General features: G+C 38.5%; 1 protein-coding gene and 1 pseudogene across 1 annotated transcript; one reads left to right on the forward strand and one right to left on the reverse strand.

The window, feature by feature from the left end:
• The first annotated feature begins 1412 nt into the window (after positions 1-1412).
• Positions 1413-17329, forward strand: LOC127633182 (testis-expressed protein 2-like; annotated as a pseudogene).
• Positions 17330-19630: 2301 nt separating this feature from the next.
• Positions 19631-21690, reverse strand: rnf151 (ring finger protein 151). Its single transcript, XM_052113255.1, has 4 exons — positions 21520-21690; positions 21112-21257; positions 20883-20979; positions 19631-20439 (listed from the first exon to the last, which is right to left on the reverse strand). Exons 1-4 carry the CDS (start codon positions 21520-21522, stop codon positions 19927-19929), a joined length of 759 nt encoding a protein of 252 aa, XP_051969215.1. The 5' UTR covers positions 21523-21690; the 3' UTR covers positions 19631-19926.
• Positions 21691-23846: the final 2156 nt, after the last annotated feature.

The following is a 23846-nucleotide window of genomic DNA, read 5'->3' on the forward strand; positions in this document are numbered from 1 at the left end:
CTATTAGAAGGCAAAGCCTATGCGACGTTACATGCTGCGTTGTTGACAGTCGTCATATGATGATTTCAGTAGGATTAGATTAAACTCAGGAGGACCGACATGACACATAGTTTCTGTAGATGTGCCCTTGAACAGTCTGATTGTTCATTTATTTCATTAGCCCTTTTTAACGGAGTAGGGTTTAAAGAGAGTTTGCCGGTTGCTTGAGAATTGGTGTTACAGAGTTTCATAATCACAGTCTTTAACTTACTTTTAAATGCCTTATTTGACCTAAACAAATAGTGGAAGCTTTTTGGATTTTGGACCAGTTGACTGGTCTAGAAAATTCCCCTTTTCTCTGACTCAGAGATATTGTTGAGTCCCTCACTGTGGTTTCATTTTAAGATATACTTTGTATTACACTAGGGTGTTGCAGTCCAAAAGGAAATACATTACAATGATTGGATATAACAAAATAAAAATGAGATCTGTTTGATTCAAACATTGATATATTACATCAACTCTTTTAAGTAGCACTAGACACAGTCAATAAACAAGAACAATGATCTTTATCCTGAGCAATAAAAAAGTGCCCGTTAGCTTGTTTCAGATTTCTTTCTGAGTGGAAAAAACTATACAAATAATTTTATGGGAAACACAAATTTTCAGCACTTAAAGGGAAATAGAGAATGCTGAAATGTAACATTATAATGAAAATGCAAATATTCTGTACTATCATACTTGCACTAGTAGTTTGCCTTCCACAAATACTGTAAAGAATAGGATATTACAAGGCACAAAATCTTGGTCTTTCGTAAATCCTAATTTAGCAATAGAGTGTCATTGCTTTATATGAATTTCCAAATAGGCAGATTGTAATCAGCAAAACCCTGCTTATGATTTATGTAATATTTACAGACTCCACTATTCAAGGGATTCACTTGTGGGGAGAAAAGTTAGTATGTCATGACAAAAATGATTTAGTCGATGCTTGTCTTAAGTGAGCATTGTCAATGAAAGTATCTTCATTATAGTAATAATGCTCTGTAATGCTCTTAAAGGGACAGTTCACCCAAAATGACAGTTCTGTCAGCAATTACTACTGTTCCAAACCCATATGATGTTTTCTTCCAAAGACCACAGACAAGATGTTAGGCAGAATGTTAGCCTCAGTCACCATTCACTTTAATTCCATAATTTTTCCATACAATGAAAGTGAATGGTGATAATACTGCAGTACTGCTGAACATCTCATTTTGTGTTTGGAACAACAAGAGGGTGAGCAAATCATTTTGGGGTACACTATTCCTTTAAAACTGCTGATGGAAGTTAAACCAAAATTACTGTTTTCTATATATCTTGGAGGCAAAATAGTTTCATTGTCTTTTTGCTGATTCAAAGATTTTACTTGTGCTACTGCATAGAGATAAATAATGGAGAGGATGACAGGAAATGATGGATTCCCCTGTGAGACCCAGAGGCCAGATCTTCAGCCCCCTCCTTCTCAGGACATGGACAGAAGGGGCATAGTGATCCAGCTAACAGGTACAGAGGGTGAATGGGACAGACTTGATGACAATTACCTCATGTTCAACCTGGACTGTGATGGCCAAGAGTCACTCAGCTCCCTCCCAAAGCAAAGGCCGTGTTCAGAGGGCATTCAGCCTGAGGATGAGTGGGGCCTAAGCTCACCTGCATTCAAAGTTCCTTCCTCACCCTCTTCACCAGGTTCCCTGGGAGAGCCTTTTACCTTGGGCTCTGGCTTCCTCTCACCCACTCACCTGCCTCTGGCCAGCCTAGTGAAGTCTTTGTCAACAGAACTGGAACTGAAAGAGTCTTCTCTGAAGCTCAAGCCACTGCTCAGCCTTGTCAAATCAATTTCTACAGAGCTTTCCCAGAGTGAGCCGGAAGTGTCTCAATCCAAGTCCGATTCTAAGCTCAATCTGCACCTGTTGACACAGTTCACCCAGCCTAAACGGCGAAATGGTGACTCCCGCATTGCCCCTCCTTCTCCAGTCAACCTGTCCCCAACTGAGCCCAAAGCAAGCTTCTTCAAAATGGAGCTGGTCGACACTCGACGCAAGCTCTCTGAAGCCATGCAGGAACCTCTTAGTATGTTCAGTAAGATCATGGGCGAGGACAGTGTCAGCAGCCCCAAGCACCAATGGAGCACAGGGTCAACGGTCTCCCCAAGCTACAAAGGCTTTGGTGTTGAGAAATCTAATACTGACTTGACAGCAAGTGAATCTCCTAAGAGTGCTAGGAGAGCAGAATGTGAGCTTCCAGAGTGTAACTGGACTGTGAGACAACGCAAACACTGTGTACAAAAATCTTGCTTTTCCCTTAATCATCATAGTAAACAGGAAGACGTTGAGCCCATGATTGAGTCCATCGCACCAAATATGATCAGAACTGATGAGCAAGGTTTGGCAGAAGATATGAGAGGGCAATATTCCTCACCAATTCCAGGAGTTGGACTTGTCTGTGTAGCATTTTTATCATACTGCTTCCTTATCTTGCCTTTGTCATCTTATTGGTCTGGCCTGTTCCTCGGTTTAGCATTTGGATTCATGTCGGGGCTTGTACTTATCCGATGGGGCTCCACCAATCATCAACAGACTAAAAGGGGCCCACTACAATAGCATTCTCTTTGAGAATCTTCAAAGCAAAATGAAACCCTCTCTCAAGGTGAGTCTGATGTTCATTTTCAGTACATTTTTCAGTGTGAACATATGTCAACACAGAACTGGTGTGATACTTTGTACTTGCTTTTTTAACTTGAGCAAAGAACATTGCATACATTAAAGCACTGCAGCTACTGGTAATTTAAGGGCTAAGAAAAGCATCAGAACATCACCCTAGGTAACCGCCTCACATACTGCTGTTCAACTAAAGCCTGCACTTAAATGTGTCAAAGTCTTTCAGAAATACATATTTTTTACACACTGTAGTGAATTTCACATTGTCTGAAGTATGTATTTAAAGCGATAGTTCACCCAACAATGAACATTTTGTTATAATTTACTCACCCTCATGTTGTTCCAAACCCATATGATTTTCTTTCTTCCTTGGAATGAAAAGGATGTTAAACAGAATGACAGCCTCAGTCACCATTCACTTGCAATGACATGGTGACTGAGGCTAACATTCTGCCTATGTCTCCTTTTGTGTTCCAAGGAGGGAAAGAATGTCATAGATGTTTGTAACAACATGAGGGTGTGAAAATGATGAAAGTATTTTAATTTTTGGGGTGAACTATCACTTTATCATCTTGCATCTTGCATCCTGCAAAGCCCCAGAAAGGCCTTTATTGCCACTCTTTTCCATGATTAATTCTGTCTGATGTGTCTGATGCAGAATAAAACACCCACTGCTTGTCACAACCAGCTACAGCTCTTTTCCGGATGCCCCACTTCTTTAATTTGTCTGTCTCTGTGCTGAAACTCCTTCACAGACTAGAATAGAATTTGTGAAGTGAAGTGTTTCTGGGTTTCAGGGCTGGATGAATGAGATGCACACGTATGATCCTAAGACTTACCACCCATCCCTCATTCACTCTGTGTATGCCACTTTGGAAGGACCCTATTTGCGGCTTGACTACCCCGTAACAGCATTCCCCTCTGGGCTACCTTTGATGAGCCCTGCCACGAAAAGACTTTTACTCACTCTCGGTTATTTCGACTCACTGGCAGTAAGGTTTGTATAGCTGATTTTCTATCTGCCTCTCAGTAGAAAATGGTACATTGCCCTTCAATGGCTGTGTGACACCGTTTTGCTCATGGTCTCTAACCCCAACTGAATGAATATTAATGTGGCAGAATGTTGCATAGTTGCCACGTAATTCTAATGAATATGTTGCCTTGGTAACAGGTATTTCTTCTGCCATTGGTTTTGGCAAACAAGAGAGTGTGGAACAGGAAGTATCCCATCTGTATAAGTTTGGCAGAAGGCAAAAGGGCTTTGGAGGAGGAGACGATAGAGACCCAGGGAGTAGAGACACCCACTGACTCAATGATTGAAGACTGCCATCCTGTCACACTCTACCTCTTTGGACGAACAGGACGGGAGAAAGAGGAGTGGTTCCATCGACTTCTTTCTGTGTCCATTCACAATGAAGAGGACCATTGTGAATCCATATTTGTTGGTAAAGTTTAATCAGTTACAGTATGATGAAATAATCAACTGAACCAACATTCAAGTAATTTAAAGGGATAGTTCACCCAATTTAAAAAAATTATGTCATTATTTCTTATTCTTATTTTGCTCCAAACCTGTATACTGTAAATCTTTCCATGGCACATGAAAGGGGAATTTTTATGCTCCTATTTTTCATGGAATGACATTTTATATTTAGGTCTCTCAAGCTTCAGAAATTACAAAATAGCACCATAAAATTAAGCCTCATGACTTTTGTGTTACATGCAAGTGTCTTCAAAAGTGGGTCCACTAATTATTGATTGATCCTAAACAATTTTTTTTTAATTGTGAAAAAATTAAATACAATATTAAGTAAACTTCAACAAAGCTGAAGAAGCTGACGTTCACACATTAAAATGTATTACAATATTTAAAATTCAAATTAAATGCACAATAACATTAATGAATATTTAAATGGTTTTGCAATGTAATCATCCCTGCAAAGTATGTGAATACATTAATGCGGATCTCCCTAGCGGGGTCCCTGCTCTCTCTCTCTCTCTCTGTCCACCAAGGGGTCCTTGACCTGAAAACGTTGAAGTTAGTGAGTTGAATTTAAGAACCGGATCAGTCCAAATTGTTCTTTGAAGTCAATTTTTTTCAATGAACCAGCCAATCTGGCAGAGACACAAAACCCTGGAAGTTGAAAGGGTACGCCATGTAGAAATCGGGTAGATCCCCAAAAATCTGTAATTGCAGCCCTGCAGTCTGGTTCATGATTCAGATTGACCTGGTTTACTCGCTGAATGATTCAGTCATAATGGTCACTTTTGGAGCTTGACAGATGTGGTTACTATGAACTGTCATTATCCTGAATGGGACAAAAACTACATATTTTTCAGAATTGTCCTCCTATGTTCGTCAGGAAAAAACAACAGCATACAGGTGGAGCGATATGAGAGTGAGAAATTAATGACAAGTTATGAAAAGTTTTTCTGTATGTTACTTTGTGTTTATGAATCGTTCTAATAATGAATCGTCTCTTACCGAAGCTGCTCTTTCTACACAGTGTCATAAAAATCCCTAGACTGATTATTTCTTTTGCTCTATAGACAAGTCTGCATTGCATGAGGAGAACCCTTTGGGTCTGTCACATGGTGATGAAGTCTCAAGCAGAGAGAGCACTGAGGATGTGCTCCATAGTGACCTGGTTGGCAGAGTAAAAGAGATCATTTTACCAGACTATACTTCTTACATGACCAATCTCATCTTCTCAGCACATAACAGTCCTATAGCAAGCCCTTGCCACAGAAGTACCCAGGGTAGTCTCACTGACGAAGAGCAGGTAACGCTCAAATAAAGAGATGTATTCCTTGTTGTTTCTATCCTTGCACATGTAGTTATTTGCATTGTACACCAATGATGAGGTTAACATGAGACTTTAATAACTACCATCTTTCTTATCTTTTGAAGTCTTAAAGTGTCACCTACTAGGCAGTGAGTGTGCCTTCCATTGGCATTTGATGAGAAAATTATGATGTTCCTAAATTACTCCAAAGATTTCTTTCTTCCATCCTCTTATTAAGCAGAACTTTTGTTGCTATGAGGATGAAACAAAGCCTGTCTGGTTGAATGCACTGATTGGCCGGACCTTTTGGGACTTTCTTCATGAGAAGTACTGGGCTGATCAAGTCCAACAAAAGATACAACGAAAGCTAAGCAAAATCCGGGTAAGAGAACAGGGAGTAGGGGGTTTTACAGGATAGCATGTGAGAATCAGAATTTTCTTTAAAGGAGCTGAAAGCCAGGGATTTTCAAACTTTTTGATGCCAAGGACCCCCAGATATGATGTTCCCCTTGTGAAGAACCTCATTACCAAAATAGACCCATGTATAAGACCCATGTATAAGACCCATTTTTACTGTGTGAGAAAAATAGTAAGCAAAATATTATAAAGGTAATGTGTTATTTGCTAATATAGTTAAGCATTTGTGTCAAAAAAACATTTATATATATATTTGTATTATGTTTTTTCTACCCATTATTACAGTAATGTTAAATGTATAAACCTGAAGATGAACATTGTCAATTCAATTCAAATGTATTTGTATTACACGTTTAATAATAAATATTGTCCCATACCAGCTTTACAGAGAATTAACTTGAAGTTCCCAGTGAGCAAGCTAAAGACAAGTGGTAAGCACAAACTACAGTATGGCTTTCAATAGATTAAAATAATCACAATCAATAGCATAATTTCTGACCTGCCTTTAAAAAGCAACAAGTTAAATTCAATAAATGCATTTGACACATTGTTTTTTCCAAAATTTTGTGCTGACCCCCTAGCAGTTTGAAAACCCCTCCTGTAAGCAATCTTTTAGAGAATGGAGCTCAGACAATATCCAGATTACTCAGAGTGGTGCAGTTGAAGCAGATTGTTTAAGTCAAACATATTCAGCTTCATAAGCAGTTGTGAGTTGTTAGTTTGCTGTGCAAGAACGCTACTTTTCTTCTGTTGCATTTGACAACTTTTGAGAACTTTCACATTTTTATATTTGGCAACACTGAGTTAATGTGCTGCTGCTCTTCTGCACTGATTACAACAGGTCTCAATGGTATCTTTGTAGGGTGGAGTTTTGGAAAGAGGGGGCATCTCTAATACAGTGGCTAACATTGCTTATATCACCTTTAAAATGTGTTTTAAGAAAGTATTGTTTCCACAGAGAAAACAGTACTGACCTCATTCTTTAATCTGCAATTTTTTTTAATAATAATAATAATAATAATAATAATAATAAAAAGGATTGTTAAAGGTGCACTCAGTAACTTTTTTCAGTTTCACATGCCATTGTAGAAATGTAGTATTCACAGTCAGCCATGATTAATTTAATCAATGAGTGAAAGTGTCAAATAACAGGACAGTTACTGAGATTAAGTGAGTCATATTTGGCTGGTCATGTGATTCTAACATGGCAGCCCCCATGTGTGGACACTCTCCATGTAGAATAAAAACAGCTTTTACAAAGTTACTGATATGACTGGAGTCATTATCAGTGATTTTCTACATATATTGCCAAATTACAATTCATGTCTTTGGGAGTTAAGCATTTTTAATGAGAAAAAAATTACTGAGTGCACCTTTAATATTTCCACCCTGTGCACATGTATCTCTGTGTTTACCCTCTTTTATTACAGTTGCCTAACTTCATGGATGAGCTAACCCTCACTGAACTGGCCATGGGCTCCAGCATGCCCCAGATAACAAGCACGTCCCCACCACAGGTCAACAGCAGAGGTGAGCGAGACAGGCTGCTAAGAGCCTCTAATAAAAGAACATATTAGATAATTCATCCATCAGGACTGCTTCAGCGTATGTGTTATTATGTTCCTGCACTGAGCACTAGATGAGATGTTTTTATCCTGATGCAATCTCAGGGAGCAAAGGAGCGCATAACATCATGTCACAGTCCTCGGCGAATAGCAGTGCATCTGTAAGCATCTGTGCACGTGTCTGTTTGCGCACTCAGTTGTATGGTGAAATGCTCACTGTGAAGTATATGGAGGATGTATTATCCCCATAAGAAGTGGAGGTTACTGTTGTGAGGGGCACAGAGTACATCTTTTATGCTCTGCCTTACGATCTCTGTGTTAGTTATGTATTACTGTATTATTATTATGGCATTCAACTGAGTCTGGCCTCCTCACTCTAGTCTCATCACATTTATTGAATTTTAATGTGCGAAATTAGACATGTGGGTGTTTTATTATTGCGCTATAAATGTTTTTCCTTTGTGTCATCCATGAACAGATTATATCTTGACCCCTGACATGCAGATCAACTCATAGTGGCAGTACTGGAAGTCTGAAATTCTTTTACAAATTGACTTTCAGTCCCTTACAGCATATTAGTCAGTATTAGAATAGCAATGGATATTACATCAGACCTTACACAGTAGATATTTTGTTATAAACATACAGTATTTGTTTCAATGAATCATGATGAGAAAGTCATTTTTGAATAAGCATTGATCTAAATATTTTGTTTATAATATTTGTAACAATTGTTTTGAAAACTGTCATTGTGTCAGACCTGTGATCTAGTGGTTGGCACTTGTGCTCTATACACATTGAACTGTGGTGATCATGTGGGAGATGCATGGTCCACTGTCTTGTTCCATTCACCCATCATTTTCTGTCATCTACAATATACTTTTACCATTAAAAAGATAATTCAACCAAAAATCTCATGTAATTGTTTATTCAGATTTATGTTGTTCCAAACCCATATGACTTTCATTTCTCTGTGAATCACAAAAAGAGATGTTGGGCAGAATGTTAGTCACCATTAACTTTCAATGTATGGAACAAAAGGTGCAATGTAAGTGAATGGTGACAAATGCTAACATTCTGCCTAACATCTCCTTTTTAGTGAAAGAAAAAATGGCATAGGGGTGCCTGGGTAGCTCAGTGAGTATTGACGCTGACTACCATCGAGTGACGCCAGCCAGGTCTCCTAAGTAACCAAATTGACCTGGTTGCTAGAGAGGGTAGAGTCACATGGGGTAACCTCCTCGTGGTTACTATAATGTGTGGTTTTTGCTCTCGGTGGGGTGCGTGGTGAGTTGAGCGTGGATGTCGAGGAGAATAGCATGAAGCCACCACTTCTAAAGTCTCTGCAGTAATGCGTACAACAAGACACGCGATAAGATGCGCGGATTGACATCTCAGACGTGGAGGCAACTGAGATTCATCCTCCACCACCCAGACTGAGGCAAGTCACTACACCACCACGAGGACTTAAAGCGCATTGGGAATTGGGCATTCCAAATTGGGGAGAAAAAGGGATAAGAAGAAAAAATAAGAAGAAGAAAAAAGAAAGTCAAACGGGTTTGGAACAACATTAGCTTGAGTAATGACAGATTTTTCATTTGTGGTTGAACTATCCCTTTAAAATATTCACAAAAAAGACGACGATAAATAAAAATGTCTTGGTGTGTCAGGCCTTTGGTTGCATTTAGAGGTGGAGTACACAGGGGTGCTACAGATGACTCTAGAGACCAAAATCAACCTCTCCAAACTTGGGAAGGATGGAGTCCTTGAGACAGACAAAAAGTTGGAGACCAGCAATGTGTTGTGAGTTTGTGTAGAATTAAAGAAATTCTGAATTTGTCCTGTAGAAATATCTTTATCCAGTTTTTCAGATTAATATTTTTATTGGTTTATTCTCAAACATAACACAAAACAAAGCAAAATATACATGCACGAGTCAATCATTATCCCCCTTAACCCCATTAATTCCCTATCCCCCTCTCAATCCCCAACACCATCCCAGCCCCCAACAAACATTCCCGTGGTCCAAGCCTGTATATACACATGTAAACATGAAGAGAGGTAGAGAGAAAAAAAGGTCATGTATTTGTCCCATTTCTTAATTTGCTGTATGCATCTAATCTGCTAAGCTGTTTGTATGACATATTTTCGAATGGTGCTACCCTGCCCTATTCAGTGAACCATTCTTGAAATGAGGGAACGTCATTTGACTTCCATCCTCTAAGAATTATTTGTCTGCCAGTCATTACAGTAGTTTGGATCCAGCTTTTAGTATATTTGTCACCCACTTTAATAACTGTCCCATCACCCAATATACATAGTCTGGGGCAGAATTCAATTTGAGTATCTAAAACCTCACAGATAAAATTCTGTACTCATAACCAGAATTCTTGAATCTTAGCGCAGAACCACAGAGCATGGGATATGTCTCCATCTGAATTATCCTTAGAAGAACAATAGGGAACAGTTTTGGTTTTGATTTCCCTGCCGTGCGCTCTTTGGTCTGTCTTGTTTCATGTCCGGAGCATGGTGTCTGGATCCTGACTTCTCTGTCTGGTTTGGTTTGGGTCTGTTTCCTAATCAGGACACTCATGCTCCATGTTCTGCCAGTCTTTGTGTGAGCGCACAGCTTTGGTTTTGATTTCCTGCCATGCGCTCTTCGGTCTGTCTTGTTTCATGTCCGGAGCATGGTGTCTGGATCCTGACTTCCCTGTCTAGTTCAGTTGAAAAGATTGAAGTCTTCACCCAAAACCATATCATAGAGGATCCCAGCGGCTTGTAACTTTACCTCAAGAACTATAAAAAAGTTCTGATCATCAGTCTTGGGTGCATAAATATTAGCGAAAATAAGATTTTGCCACTGTATTTTACCCAAAACAATAATGACTCTTCCTAAATTATCTTTGATCTGTTTGAGACAATTAAATTGTAAATGCTTACTTATCTTACTCGAACTAGAACTGCAAAAAACATGTCCTCCTCATGCGCTACCAAGTTTTTTCAGCTTCCTGTGCAGAAAGGTTCATTTCTTTAAGGAACAATATATCAAAATTGTTATACTTAAGAAAAGATATAACCTTCTTTCTTTTTATAGGGTGCCCAAGTCTATTAACATTCCTCATGGAGAGGAACATTTTACCTATATTAAAGTGTGACATATTGACATGCAAAAAAAAACTTTGTTAAGTTTTGTTAATAAATTCAGCAGGCTTATGCGTCATGAATTTGAGACCAAACCTTGCGTTTCTTAAATTCAAGCAGATGGAGGGCTTTATCTGGGGCCTATAAAATGAAAATGCAAAGATAGAAACTAATAATAAAAGTGATATTGTTAATATATTTTACATTTGCCTTTTTGAACATTTTAATTAATTAATTAATTAATTAATTATTTGTATAGTTTTAACAGTGGTATTTGTAACAAGACCAAAGTAAACACATGGAAGCATGTATCTTCTTCACTACCATGGTTAGATCTAAACCAGATACTTCATATGTGTCGCTAGACTTTAAAATCAGATGAACCGTGGTACAAATGTGTACTAACCCGTATAGTTGAGAATCAACTGATATACTGCAAGCCTAGATAAACGTTTTAATGCAAAGAAGAACCTGACGATAGAATTGATTATTATGACTGATAAGCGTCCCCATTTGTAACCTAACGCCCCCCTCTCTACTAATTTGCTTTCAGATTTGCATCCTTTGAATGCCCCCGTTGAGAAACCCTGATATAGACCATAATTCAACATTGATGTTACCATAAAATCCTTAACCCTCAGAACACAAAAAATGCTTTTCAAACTCGCACAAAAAAAGTCCCAACTGGTGTCCAACCCCCGGAAATCCGACAGCCCATGCACGCACACGAGACCCTACATGACACCATCACTACAAGATTATTTCAGTTAGATGTTTTTTGTTTTTTTACATACATAAAACAAATGAACTGAAAGTTTTCAATTCAATAGGCCCTAGTAAATAACAATATCAAACCCACAAAATTAACAAATAAACTCATAAACAATAAGACAATAAAGGGGAAAAAAATTGATCGAGAGATGGTGGGCAACCAATCGCATAATAAACCCTCTCAGACCACATCAGCAAATGCACGATGTGTAGTCCCACTGATTCAGCACTGGCAAAGCCACCCACTCACTCCATTGATTTCATGAAGGCCACGTAACTCCCAGTTCTTTACCAGTTTTTAATATTTCAGTGCAGCCTATTCAATGGTGCCCTAAAAAGATTCCATTTAAAATCCTGAAAGTGTTAGGATTTTGAATTAATTTGTTTATCTGTTTATCATACTGTATGGTTATGATGATGTTCTGTGTTCTGCAGCAGCAGGTCCAGGCTCTCTGTGTTAGCTGACAGTGATGAGGAATCTTCAAGTGCAGTCTTCAAGGAGTTCTGGCAGAGAAGACTGTACCTGGTGCTGAAGGGTCATGACCATTAACTCCATTCAATTAACAGTTAAAGGAATAATTCACCCAAAAACAAATAATCCTGTCATTAATTATGCACACTTATATTGCTCATTACCTTCTACTGTGGAACACAAAAGATGCATTTTTGAAGAAGGTCCTGGCCACACTTTTACATATAGACCATTTCATGGATGTAAACAATAACAAAGGAATTAGAACACAACTGGCATGGGAGCACTTCCAGTATCATATGGATCCTTAAAATAAGGCTCCAAATTAACATATTTTCTTAAAGAACATCAAACGTTTACCTGAAGTGACTTATACAGATGTGTTGTTCATACTGAGTGTCTACATGAGAGAGGCGATGAAATAGTATTGTAGTCACAATTATTTCCTAAGCAGAGAGATCGGAAATATTGAATCGCTCCTATTATAATCAATGAAGCTGTACAATAAGGCTGTCTGTGTGACCTGTGGACAAGGTAAGGATTTCTTTTGTCTTTTTAATTTATAAGTCGTTGTGAATAAAAGCATCTGCTTAATCTGCTTAATGACTATATGTAATATTACTTGCGAAGCTAATGGGAGCGATCTGTAGTCACTTTTAGAACTCTGCCTATCAAACTTACAACGAGATGTGTGCTACAGTTTTTAACACTGAACGTATCCAGCCGTCTCGCTTCACTGCTGCGAATGTGTCCATTTGTGGCTGTTATTTGAGATATCTAAACACTTTAATTTCCGTTTATTCCAGAGATCCAAGGAGCATCCAACCACTGAACAACATGGCCCATATTTAAATAATGGCATTTTATGACAATTGTGTTAACATTAGTAACGATAATAGAGTTAAAGTAACTATGAATGAAGTGCCTCCCACTGTTGTTTTGAATGAGTATAACAACTTATAGGAAATGTTCATGGCACAAAGATGTCACTTTCTATCCGGTTTCTATTCTTCATGTGTGAACTCACTAGCATACTCGCAGGCCCAGTAGCAGAGCGGGAAGGGTTCTGTCGAATTAGACGTGTCCACGGAACCGCTCCTTGGACCCCCGGTGGGAATTAGATGTGACGCCAGGGAGGAAGCACGCGTTGCGGCTGACAGGCCAGAGGCCGGGTCGCCTTCCCCTCTCACCTGCCGCTGGCCTGGTAAGAAAGCCCATCAAGGATGCTGCCAACCCACATGCCTCAGACCAAGGAGGGAAGCGTGTGTGGCCTTTGGACCCCGCTAATGCGGGGCCATTCCATGGACACTTCCCCAATCTTCACGAAGCCCCGTTTCACAGTGAGGATGTCAGTTACCCCTTTATTTAGATTACAATTCTCCCTGGCCACTATTTTCCCCATTTATGAACATTTTATGTTTATTATTATTTTCAATAAATGCTTCTCCAAGACTTGACGCCACGCCCAATGTGTCTGTCTCTTGCTCTCCCCACCACAATGGAAATATGCATCCTTCAGTCTCTGTGACAAATAAATTGAGAGAGCATTTAGAGTATGAACATTATTTGAACCTTCTGAGACGTTTGTTGAGGTTCCGCAAATCCAGACGGAGACCCCCTCTCTCTCATTTTGATAACAAAATACCTGGAGTAAAAGCCCTGATGGCTGACCTCCTGCGGTACTACCCTTACTGCTCTTTTGCTCATCAAATTGGCTATTTGTTCCTCAGAAATCTGAGCTGGAGAAAAACAGGGATCTTCATTATTTGACACTGCGACCCGCACCTTCCTTTTCAATGCTCACCTTATGAACAGGGAACAGTGCAGGCGACACTTGGGATTAACAAGTGCTGCCTGCTCATGTCTGACCCTCAGACATCTAATCCAAAGCAAGTGGGGATCCTTGGGCGAGATCATGGATCCACAAGTGAACAGACAGGAGGGATCCTTTTTCTTCACTCCACCACTCGGTGAGCTCGCACGATGTCATGAAATAAACCCAAGCTAAGTACATAGAACCTGCTCACCACAACATGCCACTCGATTCTGTGTTAATCCCCCAAACTCTCCTTAGTGTGACGAGACCAGCAGATCTGCCACACCTATAGCAAAAGCTATAGCCGCTCACAGAAAAACTTCAACCTGGCTTGACATGCTGATTTACACCACCAGGAGAAACAATATGAACACAGCAGAACAGTATCTGCGACGTACCTGAACAGCCTGTCTAACAAACTGTTTAGCGACCTCTTCTTGAGAGTCCTGCTGAAGATTGCTTGCAAAAATCTTCACGAGGAAAAGGAGAATGAAGAAGGGTCCTAGGGCAGTGACTTGTGTAATGGAGGTGGGGCTCACTTATCTCTGCTGTGATTGGTTTGTCAATTGATTAACGTGGTGTCATTGTTTCTTCCAGGATCGAACACACCTGAGACAATTACCTTTAGTGAGATACCGAACGAATGTTAGAAAGATAGCTGGATCAATCTAGCTCCAAAATGACAGAACTTGTCATAAAAGTAACATAGAACTGGTCCATGTGACTATCTAGTCGATATGACCACTATTATGATATTGTGCTTGGAAAGACATGATGAGTAAATAATGACAGAACATTCATTTTTGGATGAACTATTCCTCAAATTTTGTGATGTTGCAACTCCTTATCCATACATGTGTCAGAAATGCTTTAATTTTCTAATTGAAGCTCAAGATGTTGTCAATTGCTGTAGCTGACAGCACTCACGAGGTCAAATTGGGATGTAATCTTCTATAATGTGCTTAACACACTTTGTCTTTTTTTGTTCTTGACAGTAAATGCAGCTCAAAATAACTCAAGGCCTCCTGATGAAAAATTTGCATTGCTCCCCACAGAGTTGCGGCTGGAGGCAGCACTAGTAGGCGGATTTGTTGACAAAATTGCCAAGTCGAAGTACTTCCAGAAGGCCACAGAAAATGAATACATTAAAAAGAAGATTGAAGAAATGTCCAAGACCCCTCTGTTGCTTGCTGTGGAAGTTCAAGAGCTCTCGGGAACGCTTGCTGTCAATATTCCACATCCCCCGACTGACAGAATATGGTACGAGCAATTCTCACACAACTGAACACTGTTAATGTTGCATTAGGAACTGAAGCTTCACCTAAGCTCACAGTATGTTAACAAAGCTTATCTAGAGTAATCATTATCATTACCTTATCTTTTGGTATCATTCACTCTGTGATTGAGGGTTTAACCTAAGCATGTAATTCAATTTCAATTGGAGGTTTAAGTATTATGGGAAAGCGTTACACTGTGTTGTTATCAGGCACGACGCAAGTTTTCAGTGATAATTTGTCTGTCTATACAATATCTGAAGATATCTGATGTTCAATGTACAGCTATGAGGAGCAGGACTTTGAACCAATGAGATTTCACAGTGCAGGGCTACCCACACTACAAAAATTAATTTTCTTCATCTGCAGTTTTGTCTTGTTTTCCAATAAAAATATCTAAACATCCTTAAAACAAGATAAATGAAGCAATTTTATTTTTCTGAGAATGTTGTTCATTTTTATTACCCCACTGGAATGTTTTTGTTAAACCTCACAAAGTGTTTGTTACATTAATGTTTAAAACAAGAAACAAACAAATGTTGGCAATGGGGCAGAACAAATTTAATAAACTTAATCCAATATTTATTCTCTGAAAATATGTCTTAAATATCTTATACAATTTTGCTTCTCAATAAATCTATCTTGTTTTAATGATTTTTATTTATTTTTTTTACTGGATATAAATACTAATACTGAATGCTATTTTTTGCAGTGTAGCTTTACACCACAGAAATAGAAACCAAGTAACAAAATGTCCTGTCACAGCTAGTGACAAAACCTATGATTTACATAAGAGAGGTTTTATCGCTTGTCACTTTATCTGGTCTGGTTAGCATTTTATTATGAGAGACGTTGCTGCTTCATGATAAATATTAAACCTAATGTTACTTTTTATGGCTTTGCTCATAAAGTATCAGTATCCTAAAGATACTTTTAAGTATTCCATTTTAATACCACACATTAAAAAAGTTCCTTTCACCTGACAGACATCCCAGAAACAGGTGTCCTGAGAAATCACACTTGTCTTAGTGACAGCCTTAGGCTCTGACAGTGGAGCAACCTGCACTTTTTAAGCCACTAAGAAAACTAGTTGGTGTGAAATGCGGTCTCTCTGTGAATCATTTCGCTCTTCATTTCTTGTTGGCTTATATTGGGTTTGCTGATATGGCGTTTTGGAGAGAGGGTGTGTGGTTAAAGGTATAGTTAACCCAAAAATGTCCCAGATGTGTATGCATTTCTTTCTTCTGCAGAACACAAATTAAGATTTTTAGAAGAATATCTCAGCTCTGTAGGTCAATACAATGCAAATAAATGGGTACCAACATTTTAAAGCACAAAATGCATATAAAGGTAACATAAAAAAATCCATATGATTCCAGTAGTTTAATACATGTCTTATGAAGAAATATAATGGGTGTGGGTAAGAAACAGAGCAATATCCTGTAAATGTCCTTATATTCTAGGTCAATGTTATTTTTTACTATCAATCTCCACTTTCACTTTCTTCTTCTTTTATTTATGGTGATTCACATTCTTCCACCTACTGAGCAGGGAGGAGAATTTCTGTATTGTGAGAACCTTCAGAGCTGAAATATTCTTCTAAAAAATGTTGTTTGTGTTCAGCAGAAGAAAGAAAGTTATACAAATCTAGGTTGGCATGAAGGTGAGTAAATGATGATAGAATTAAACTTGAACTATCCCTTCAAGTAAACAAATTAGCTGAAATCGCTTATGACACCTTTAATTGTACTGACTCTATAGTATTAATATTTTCCTAAACCCCAGACTCAAAAGTGTTATGTGTGTTCTCTTAGGTACAGTTTCTGTTTGCCCCCGAAACTTGATCTAAGAGTCAGACCCAAACTGGGAGAGCGAGAAGTGACTTTCTGTCATGTAACTGAGTGGATTGAAAATAAGTTGCAGGATGAGTTTCAGGTCAATTTCTATGGTTTTGTGATATTCAGCACTCTTTGAACTTAAAGCTATGACTTCTTTAAGACTTCAATGACTTCAATGGAGTGGTGGTGGCGTAGTGGCTAAAGCACAGGGCTGTTAATCTGGGGTGTTAATCAGAAGGTCGTTGGTTCGAACCCCACGGCCACCACCATTGTGCCCTTGAGCAAGGCACTTAACTCCAGGTTGTTCCGGGGGGATTGTCCCTGTAATAATTGCACTGTAAGTCGCTTTGGATAAAAGCGTCTGCCAAATGCATAAATGTAAATGTAATGTAAATGTCTTAATAACAATGAAATAACATTACATTTTCTTGTATTTTTCTAGAAAGTATTAGTTTTGCCCAATATGGACGACATATACCTGCCACTAATGCACTCTGGGATGGACCTACCAGCTTCTTCTCTGGCATCCACTGACAGGCGTGATCTGGAACACACTGCAGAATTACAGTAGTGCCTTGTGGACAGACATGAAAATGCATCTAACTCATTTACTTAAAGGGGTCATATAATGCCATTTTTGTACAAGTTAATATGAATCTTTAGGGTCTAAATGAAAACTTTGTAATATACTTTTATTAAAAATTCTCATTAGTATTTTAAGAAAACACTAATTTTACCTGCTCAAAAACAGCTCTGTTTTCAGCACGCCGTTTCAGAGCATATGACTTTAAATGATAATGAGCTTTTGTCACCCCGCCCCTCCGTTCTCTAATATAAAGGTTAATAAAACGTTACACTTACTTCTTCTGGAGGTGCAGAGGGAATATAAATAGTTGGTACCGAATCTTTTTTCAGCAGCAGCTTCTTAGCAAAACCAGCTTTATACTGACCCTCGTTTATAAAGCAGTCTGGTGAAAAATGATTCGCGCAAACATGAACGCATTGACGTTGCTCGTGGGGAATATTCCCATCGTAAACAAAACTCAGCCACTGCGTCTTCAGCGGTTCAGATTTAGGAACATCAAAATGACTGCTGTGTTCGTTATTACACCGAAGAACAGAACACCACAATCGCTTAGGCGCCATTCTGCTCCAGTCTATCAACAATGATGACGGACTATGATTGACAGCTCGCTCACGAGCGAGGGCGGGTCTGTGTTGAAACACTGCTGTCAATCAACAACCCTGGGAGGGGCGTCCGACAGTGTGACGTCACACGGTCGAACGGCTCGATTTGAGGCAGGGGAAAATATATAAGGAGATTAAAACAAAAACACTGGATGGATTTTTATCCTAATAGGATGGTTGTGTACAGGCACAGCCAACACACATTTCAGTACAATCAACTTGAAAAAGTGCATGTACCATTATATGACCCCTTTAACACTCTTTAAAATCAGAATCAGAATGAGCTTTATTGCCAAGTATTCTACAAAAGGAATTATTTTGGTGATAAGAGAACCAAGTGCACACAAAACATTACAGTGAGTATAAACAGACATGCAAATAATAGGACATATAACAGAACGGCATATGCACGGTGTATGTGCAAGATAGGGAGGGGTATGTACCGTTATTTAATTAAATATGTGCATTTCCATATGTACATGAGATATGTGTTAACATTATTGCACTATGGGGGAGTCATCAGGCCATTTAATCGTTCATGATGAAAATGGCATGAGGGTAAAAACTGTTCTTGTGCCTGGTTGTCCTGGCGCTCAGTGCTCTGTAGTGCCAGCCAGAGGGCAACAGTCCAAAGAGGGATTGGGCAGGGTGTGTGGGGTCCAGAGAGATTCTACCTGCATGTTTCCTCAATCTGGAGATGTACAGGTCTTGGAGGGTGGGCGGGCACTAATAATCCTCTCAGCAGTCCTGACTGACCGTGATACTTTCCTTCTGTCTGATCTGGTGGCTGAACCAAACCAGACAGTTATAGATGAACACTGGATAGAGTCAATGACGGCATATTAGAACTATGTCAGTAGCTGCAGCAGGCAGGTTGAGCTGGTGAAAGAAGTACAACCTCTGCTGAGACTTCTTGACAATGGAGTCTATGTGGGTGTCCCACTTCAGGTCCTGAGAGATGGTAGAGCCCAGGAAACGAAATGACTCCACTGCTGTCACAGTGCTGTTCAGGATGGTGAGGTCACGGGTGAGGTCAATGACCGTGGTGTCGTCTGCAAATTTCAGGAGCTTGACAGTGGGAAATTTGTAGTGCAGTCAGTTGTGTACAGGGAGAAGAAGAAAAAAACATCCTCTAGTATCAAAGTTAGATTCAACTTTATTTAACTATTACTGTACAGAGCAAGGTGTCAGTAACCTCCAAACATGTTCTCTCATACATAATTGAGTTTATTAGACAAATCCCATTACATTCCCCTTTCTTGGCATCTTAAAGGAATAGTTTACCTTATGCTGTTTAAAATATGACTTTGCTTCTTCTGTGGATCACAAAAAAGTTTTTTCAAGGAGGTATGATGTGTTTAAGTTTAAGTGAATGTTGAAGATCCACAATAGTTTAAATTAATATATATATATTTTTTTATACTCACTGACTTAAATACAGCTATTTACAGTACATACACATTGCAGATGTTTTTGTTTTACAAATAAATAAATAAAATAAGCAAATTATATCTATCTATCTATCTATCTATATGTATACTGTATATTTTATAAAATGTATGCTCTCTCTCTCTCTCTCTCTCTCTCTCTCTCTCTCTATATATATATATAGCATACATTTTACACTTCAAGATTTTAATGCCCAACCACAAGCAGGCATTTGAATGTTACATTGATTGTTTATTGAAGATTTACGCATTAGACCAACTTTCTGGGGAGTGCAAACAAAAACAGAAAATCACAATTACTTATTTGTTGTCATGCATCTTTTTATACAAATATTACATTTGTAATATTTGTGTGTATAATCTGTGTTGTCCTTTAGATGATTATTAAAAAACCCTTTTCAGACCCATTTTCCCTATTTCAGTATTAAACGGGCACATTAAATTTAACTGCACACACATAATAAACAAACTTGAATGCATTACTTTAATCCTGTATTCTGCTAAACAGAGGATTTCACTGTTACAGTGAACATTATGTATGTCTAACTCTTGAACTGTTGCTGTTCGTTTGATGGCGACTGCTGCTGCCCAGACTGGTAGAGGTGCAGCTTGCATTAGAGTTGATCCAAGCACTGGTTCCCTCCCCTGCTTCAACCTCCAGATCGCCAACATCCAGGCTCTCACACATCTGGTTTATCTGCCTCCTTATTTGGGCCATGCGACTCTGCATGCGCAACATCTTCCTGCGCAGGTTGGCTGCAATGGCCCTCTGCTGCCGCCGCTCGGCTATATAGCGTTGCTGCAGCTCTCGGTAGCAGTTGTGTTGGGCCTGGTTCTCTCGGAAAAGTATTGTGCCACACCCCATGGAGCACAGCTGTCGCCAGTGTCTGCAGCTCTGGTCATGTGCCTGAGCATCCTTCCTTAGCACCTGTTCCCCACAGCCCTCATGTGGGCACAGCTGCCACTCATATGGACAGTTAGAGATGTGAAGGTACTCATTAGAGAGCGGGAAAGTGGCCCTGCAGCCCTGCTGTTCATTTCGACACTAGGAACAAAGGCACAGGAGTTTTTTTATGTTCACTTTTTGAACAATGTGCAGTACTTTCATTGCCACACTGCAAAGAATCGTTTTCTTACTCTTACGTTTTGTTTTCCAGTAAAAATATCAAAATATCTTTAAAACAAAAGAAACAAAATGACACAAGATATTACATCTTGTATTCAGAGTAATCTAACATGATTACATAATCATATTAAGATAAGATATTAAGATATTTGCCAACGGGGTGAGAAATATACACTTAATTCTAAGGGGAAACAAGTCTATTTTTCTTACCCCATCTTGAAATATTTTGCTTCTGAAGTAAATATATCTTAATGTTTAATATAAATATAGCTTAATGAGTATGTTTAGATACAGTATTTATACTGGAAATCAAGACAATGATACTGATCAAAAAAATTAAAAAATTATGAAAATTTGCCTACCCTGATTGATAAACGGCCAATAGATTTACTCAGCTTAAACAAAACAAGCATTTGGTTCTGGTAAATAGACTGCCTACAGCATGGGCATTTCACCTGTCTGAAAAAAAAAAAAAAAAGCATATACATAACATTAAAGTAGATCTGATGCTCAAATGTCCAATTAGATACATGAAAGAGAGTACATGGTAAGTCACAGAGTGCTGATTGTAACATATTGTTAATTTGTTACCGTTTCATCCACTGTAAAATGCATTCCTTGCAGAAGATGTGGTTACATTTAAGGCGTACTGGGCACCGTAGAACCGCTTTACAGATGACACAAATCAGATCATCATCTGGAGTATTCACAAACTGCTCCACTTCATAACCACCACTCTAATGTAAAACAAAATAGATTTATTTTATAATCATATTTAATGTAATTTCATCTCTACATCATCTTTGTTAATTTGGTAAGAGGAAGGGATAGGCCATATTACTAACAAATGTTAACCCTTAAAACATAAATAAATCAAATGAGTGAGTACATATACAGTATTATCAGGATTTTTAAACATAAGTACAACTTTTTTAAATATACATGTATTGTACAGTATTTCTCACAAAGGATATATAACATCTCACCAAATAAACTCACCATTTTCACTATAAGTGTGTTACAAGGACACAGCTGATACAGGCACTGTATATTCTAAAGAACTTGGAGAGGCAAAGAGGCCGACACCTGTCATCACGACTCACAGCTAAAACATCCCAAAGGAAATCAATTTACAATTTTGTCTTCTTTTCCATTCTAGCACAAGTGACAAATGTGGTTAGCACCTGACAATGTTTTACATGAACTACTAGGACACTGTTTTGGTACCATCTAGGTTTTACTCACCAGACAAAGGCATTGCTATGGAAACCACTGAACCTTCAATGGCTGCCTGCTCTAGAGGCTACAAGCCCTATTCTCTAAACACAGAGCTCTGAATGACCAGTGAGAACACAGTAGTGTATTCTGTACAATAGAATATATAATACATTGTTATATGTGAATAAAATATGTAAAAATGTGTATATGTTACGCTGTGTTATGACCTACGCTTTAAATGGATTTGTCCCACGCTTTGACAGAATCAAATCAATGACTGTTATTGGAGTAGCATTATAACTCATGTTATGTATGTGCATGAGACAGATGTTAAAAAGCTTTTAACAATATAGAACACACCAGGTTGTACTGGTCATCTTTCATATGTATAGTAAAGATATGTCAGTGATTAAGTTATGCCACCCACTTAATAAGAAACTGGACAAATGTTGTAATTTGACAATACTGTATATTCATGAAGTGCCCACCATATAAAGCTGACAGTGATTTTACGTTGTGTGCTTAAAATTATTAGCAACTCAAAAAAAAATAATTTACATGGCAGCTTTAAGGAATTTTATGTCCAAGCAAAATTGTCCATGTCTAAAAATATTAGACAGACCAGAATTATCAGGGCTGCCACTTTTTAGTCCAGTGAATTTCTCAGGGAAGGTTTAATGCAATGCATACATTTGGAAAGTAAATGTATGCATTGTCACACAGCAAAGTATTGGCTAAAAAAATTATTATCATTATTATAAACATTTACACCATTATTGCCCAGAAGAAAAAGATTGTTATCAAATCTTTAATCAATATACTTGTTGCAATATAGCGAATGAATGTTGATCACAATAGGCTGTAAAATTATTTGTTTATGCCATACTGTATGACCAAATATTTTCTAGCCAGTCAGTCCACAGTCGGCCATCTTTGGAACACTTTCCAGTCATGCCAGTGCAGTTCCTATATACTTGAGAAAGATAAAAATCTCAAAAACAGTTGGTGAAGATTATTAATAAAGAACATATTTGAAATCAGCAATAAAATCTGACAATACTGGTATAGTTAATTGTGATTCTTTACCTCATATTACGAAAAATGCAATTTTCCCGGCGTATAGCAAATGTGCTTGCGCGTTCTCGAATTGATTGACAGGTGATGTCTATATCTAAAAGGTGCTGATTCTTTTACCAGAAAGGCGGGACTTCCTTTCTACATCTGTTGACCGTTGGCCGCTCAGATCTGCTTGGTTGAGCATACCAGTTTCTCCCAATCATTTTAGTAGAAGTGGCCTATCCCTGCTAAATAATCTCTGGTATGACTCAATATCTTCAATGGTTACAAAATAAGGGTAATCTGTAAGGGGAAGCTGAATTTGCCAACACATTTGCACCTGCTCTAAATCTCAACAAACAAGCAATAGAATGTAATAATGGCAACTCAAACTGTTTCTGAGAATGTCTGGTTGCAAGCAATTAACAAAGGTTTGTGATTTAAGGAAATGTAAGCACAGCGTAGTTCTGGCGGGAAGATTAGCAGCTGTACATCATCGCTCCATTAGCTAAGTAACTCCAAGCCAATCACATGTAAGCCATTGCTTTATAAGTGTGCTCACAGTCTATCACATTTCTGTTTCATTGTGCTAACATGGCAACCTCCACCACTCCACCACCACCAGTTGAGTCCCATCCTGCATGGGGTAGGCTCCTCGCCCCTGCCTCCTATCTCCGACAGGATATGACGGTTTTGAGTAAACTTCTTCAGACCGCCAGACGGGCTTAAGCCAAAGTGAGACATGACATTTCTGTTTTATATTCATCAAATAAATGTAATCTTAAATTTTACTTAAGTCTGCGAGTCTTCCTGATAGAAATTTAGTTTCCAACAGATTTACAGAGAAAACATTGCTCATTACTTTGTTAATATTTACAAATGTTACCGTAAAATAAACATAATTACTTAGGCCTAATTGAGGAAACTTTCACCAGAATAACTAGGTTCATGTTCTTCAAAAACATGATTTATTTTAATAATATCAATAAAACTTAGGAAACATAGGATCATTAAGTACATTGATAAACAGGCTAATAATCACAGTTAAAAAA

Source organism: Xyrauchen texanus, chromosome 40 (genome assembly GCF_025860055.1).
Source record: "Xyrauchen texanus isolate HMW12.3.18 chromosome 40, RBS_HiC_50CHRs, whole genome shotgun sequence".
In the NCBI taxonomy this organism is placed as follows: domain Eukaryota; kingdom Metazoa; phylum Chordata; class Actinopteri; order Cypriniformes; family Catostomidae; genus Xyrauchen; species Xyrauchen texanus.

Excerpts from the sequence above, each read along its gene's own strand:
- rnf151 (XM_052113255.1), bottom strand. Across the intron at positions 20,980-21,111 it reads ATTTTACAGTGGATGAAACG|ACAGGTGAAATGCCCATGCT; the intron begins GTAACAAATTAA and ends TTTTTTTTTCAG. Across the intron at positions 20,440-20,882 it reads TTGGCCGTTTATCAATCAGG|TGTCGAAATGAACAGCAGGG; the intron begins GTAGGCAAATTT and ends CTTTGTTCCTAG.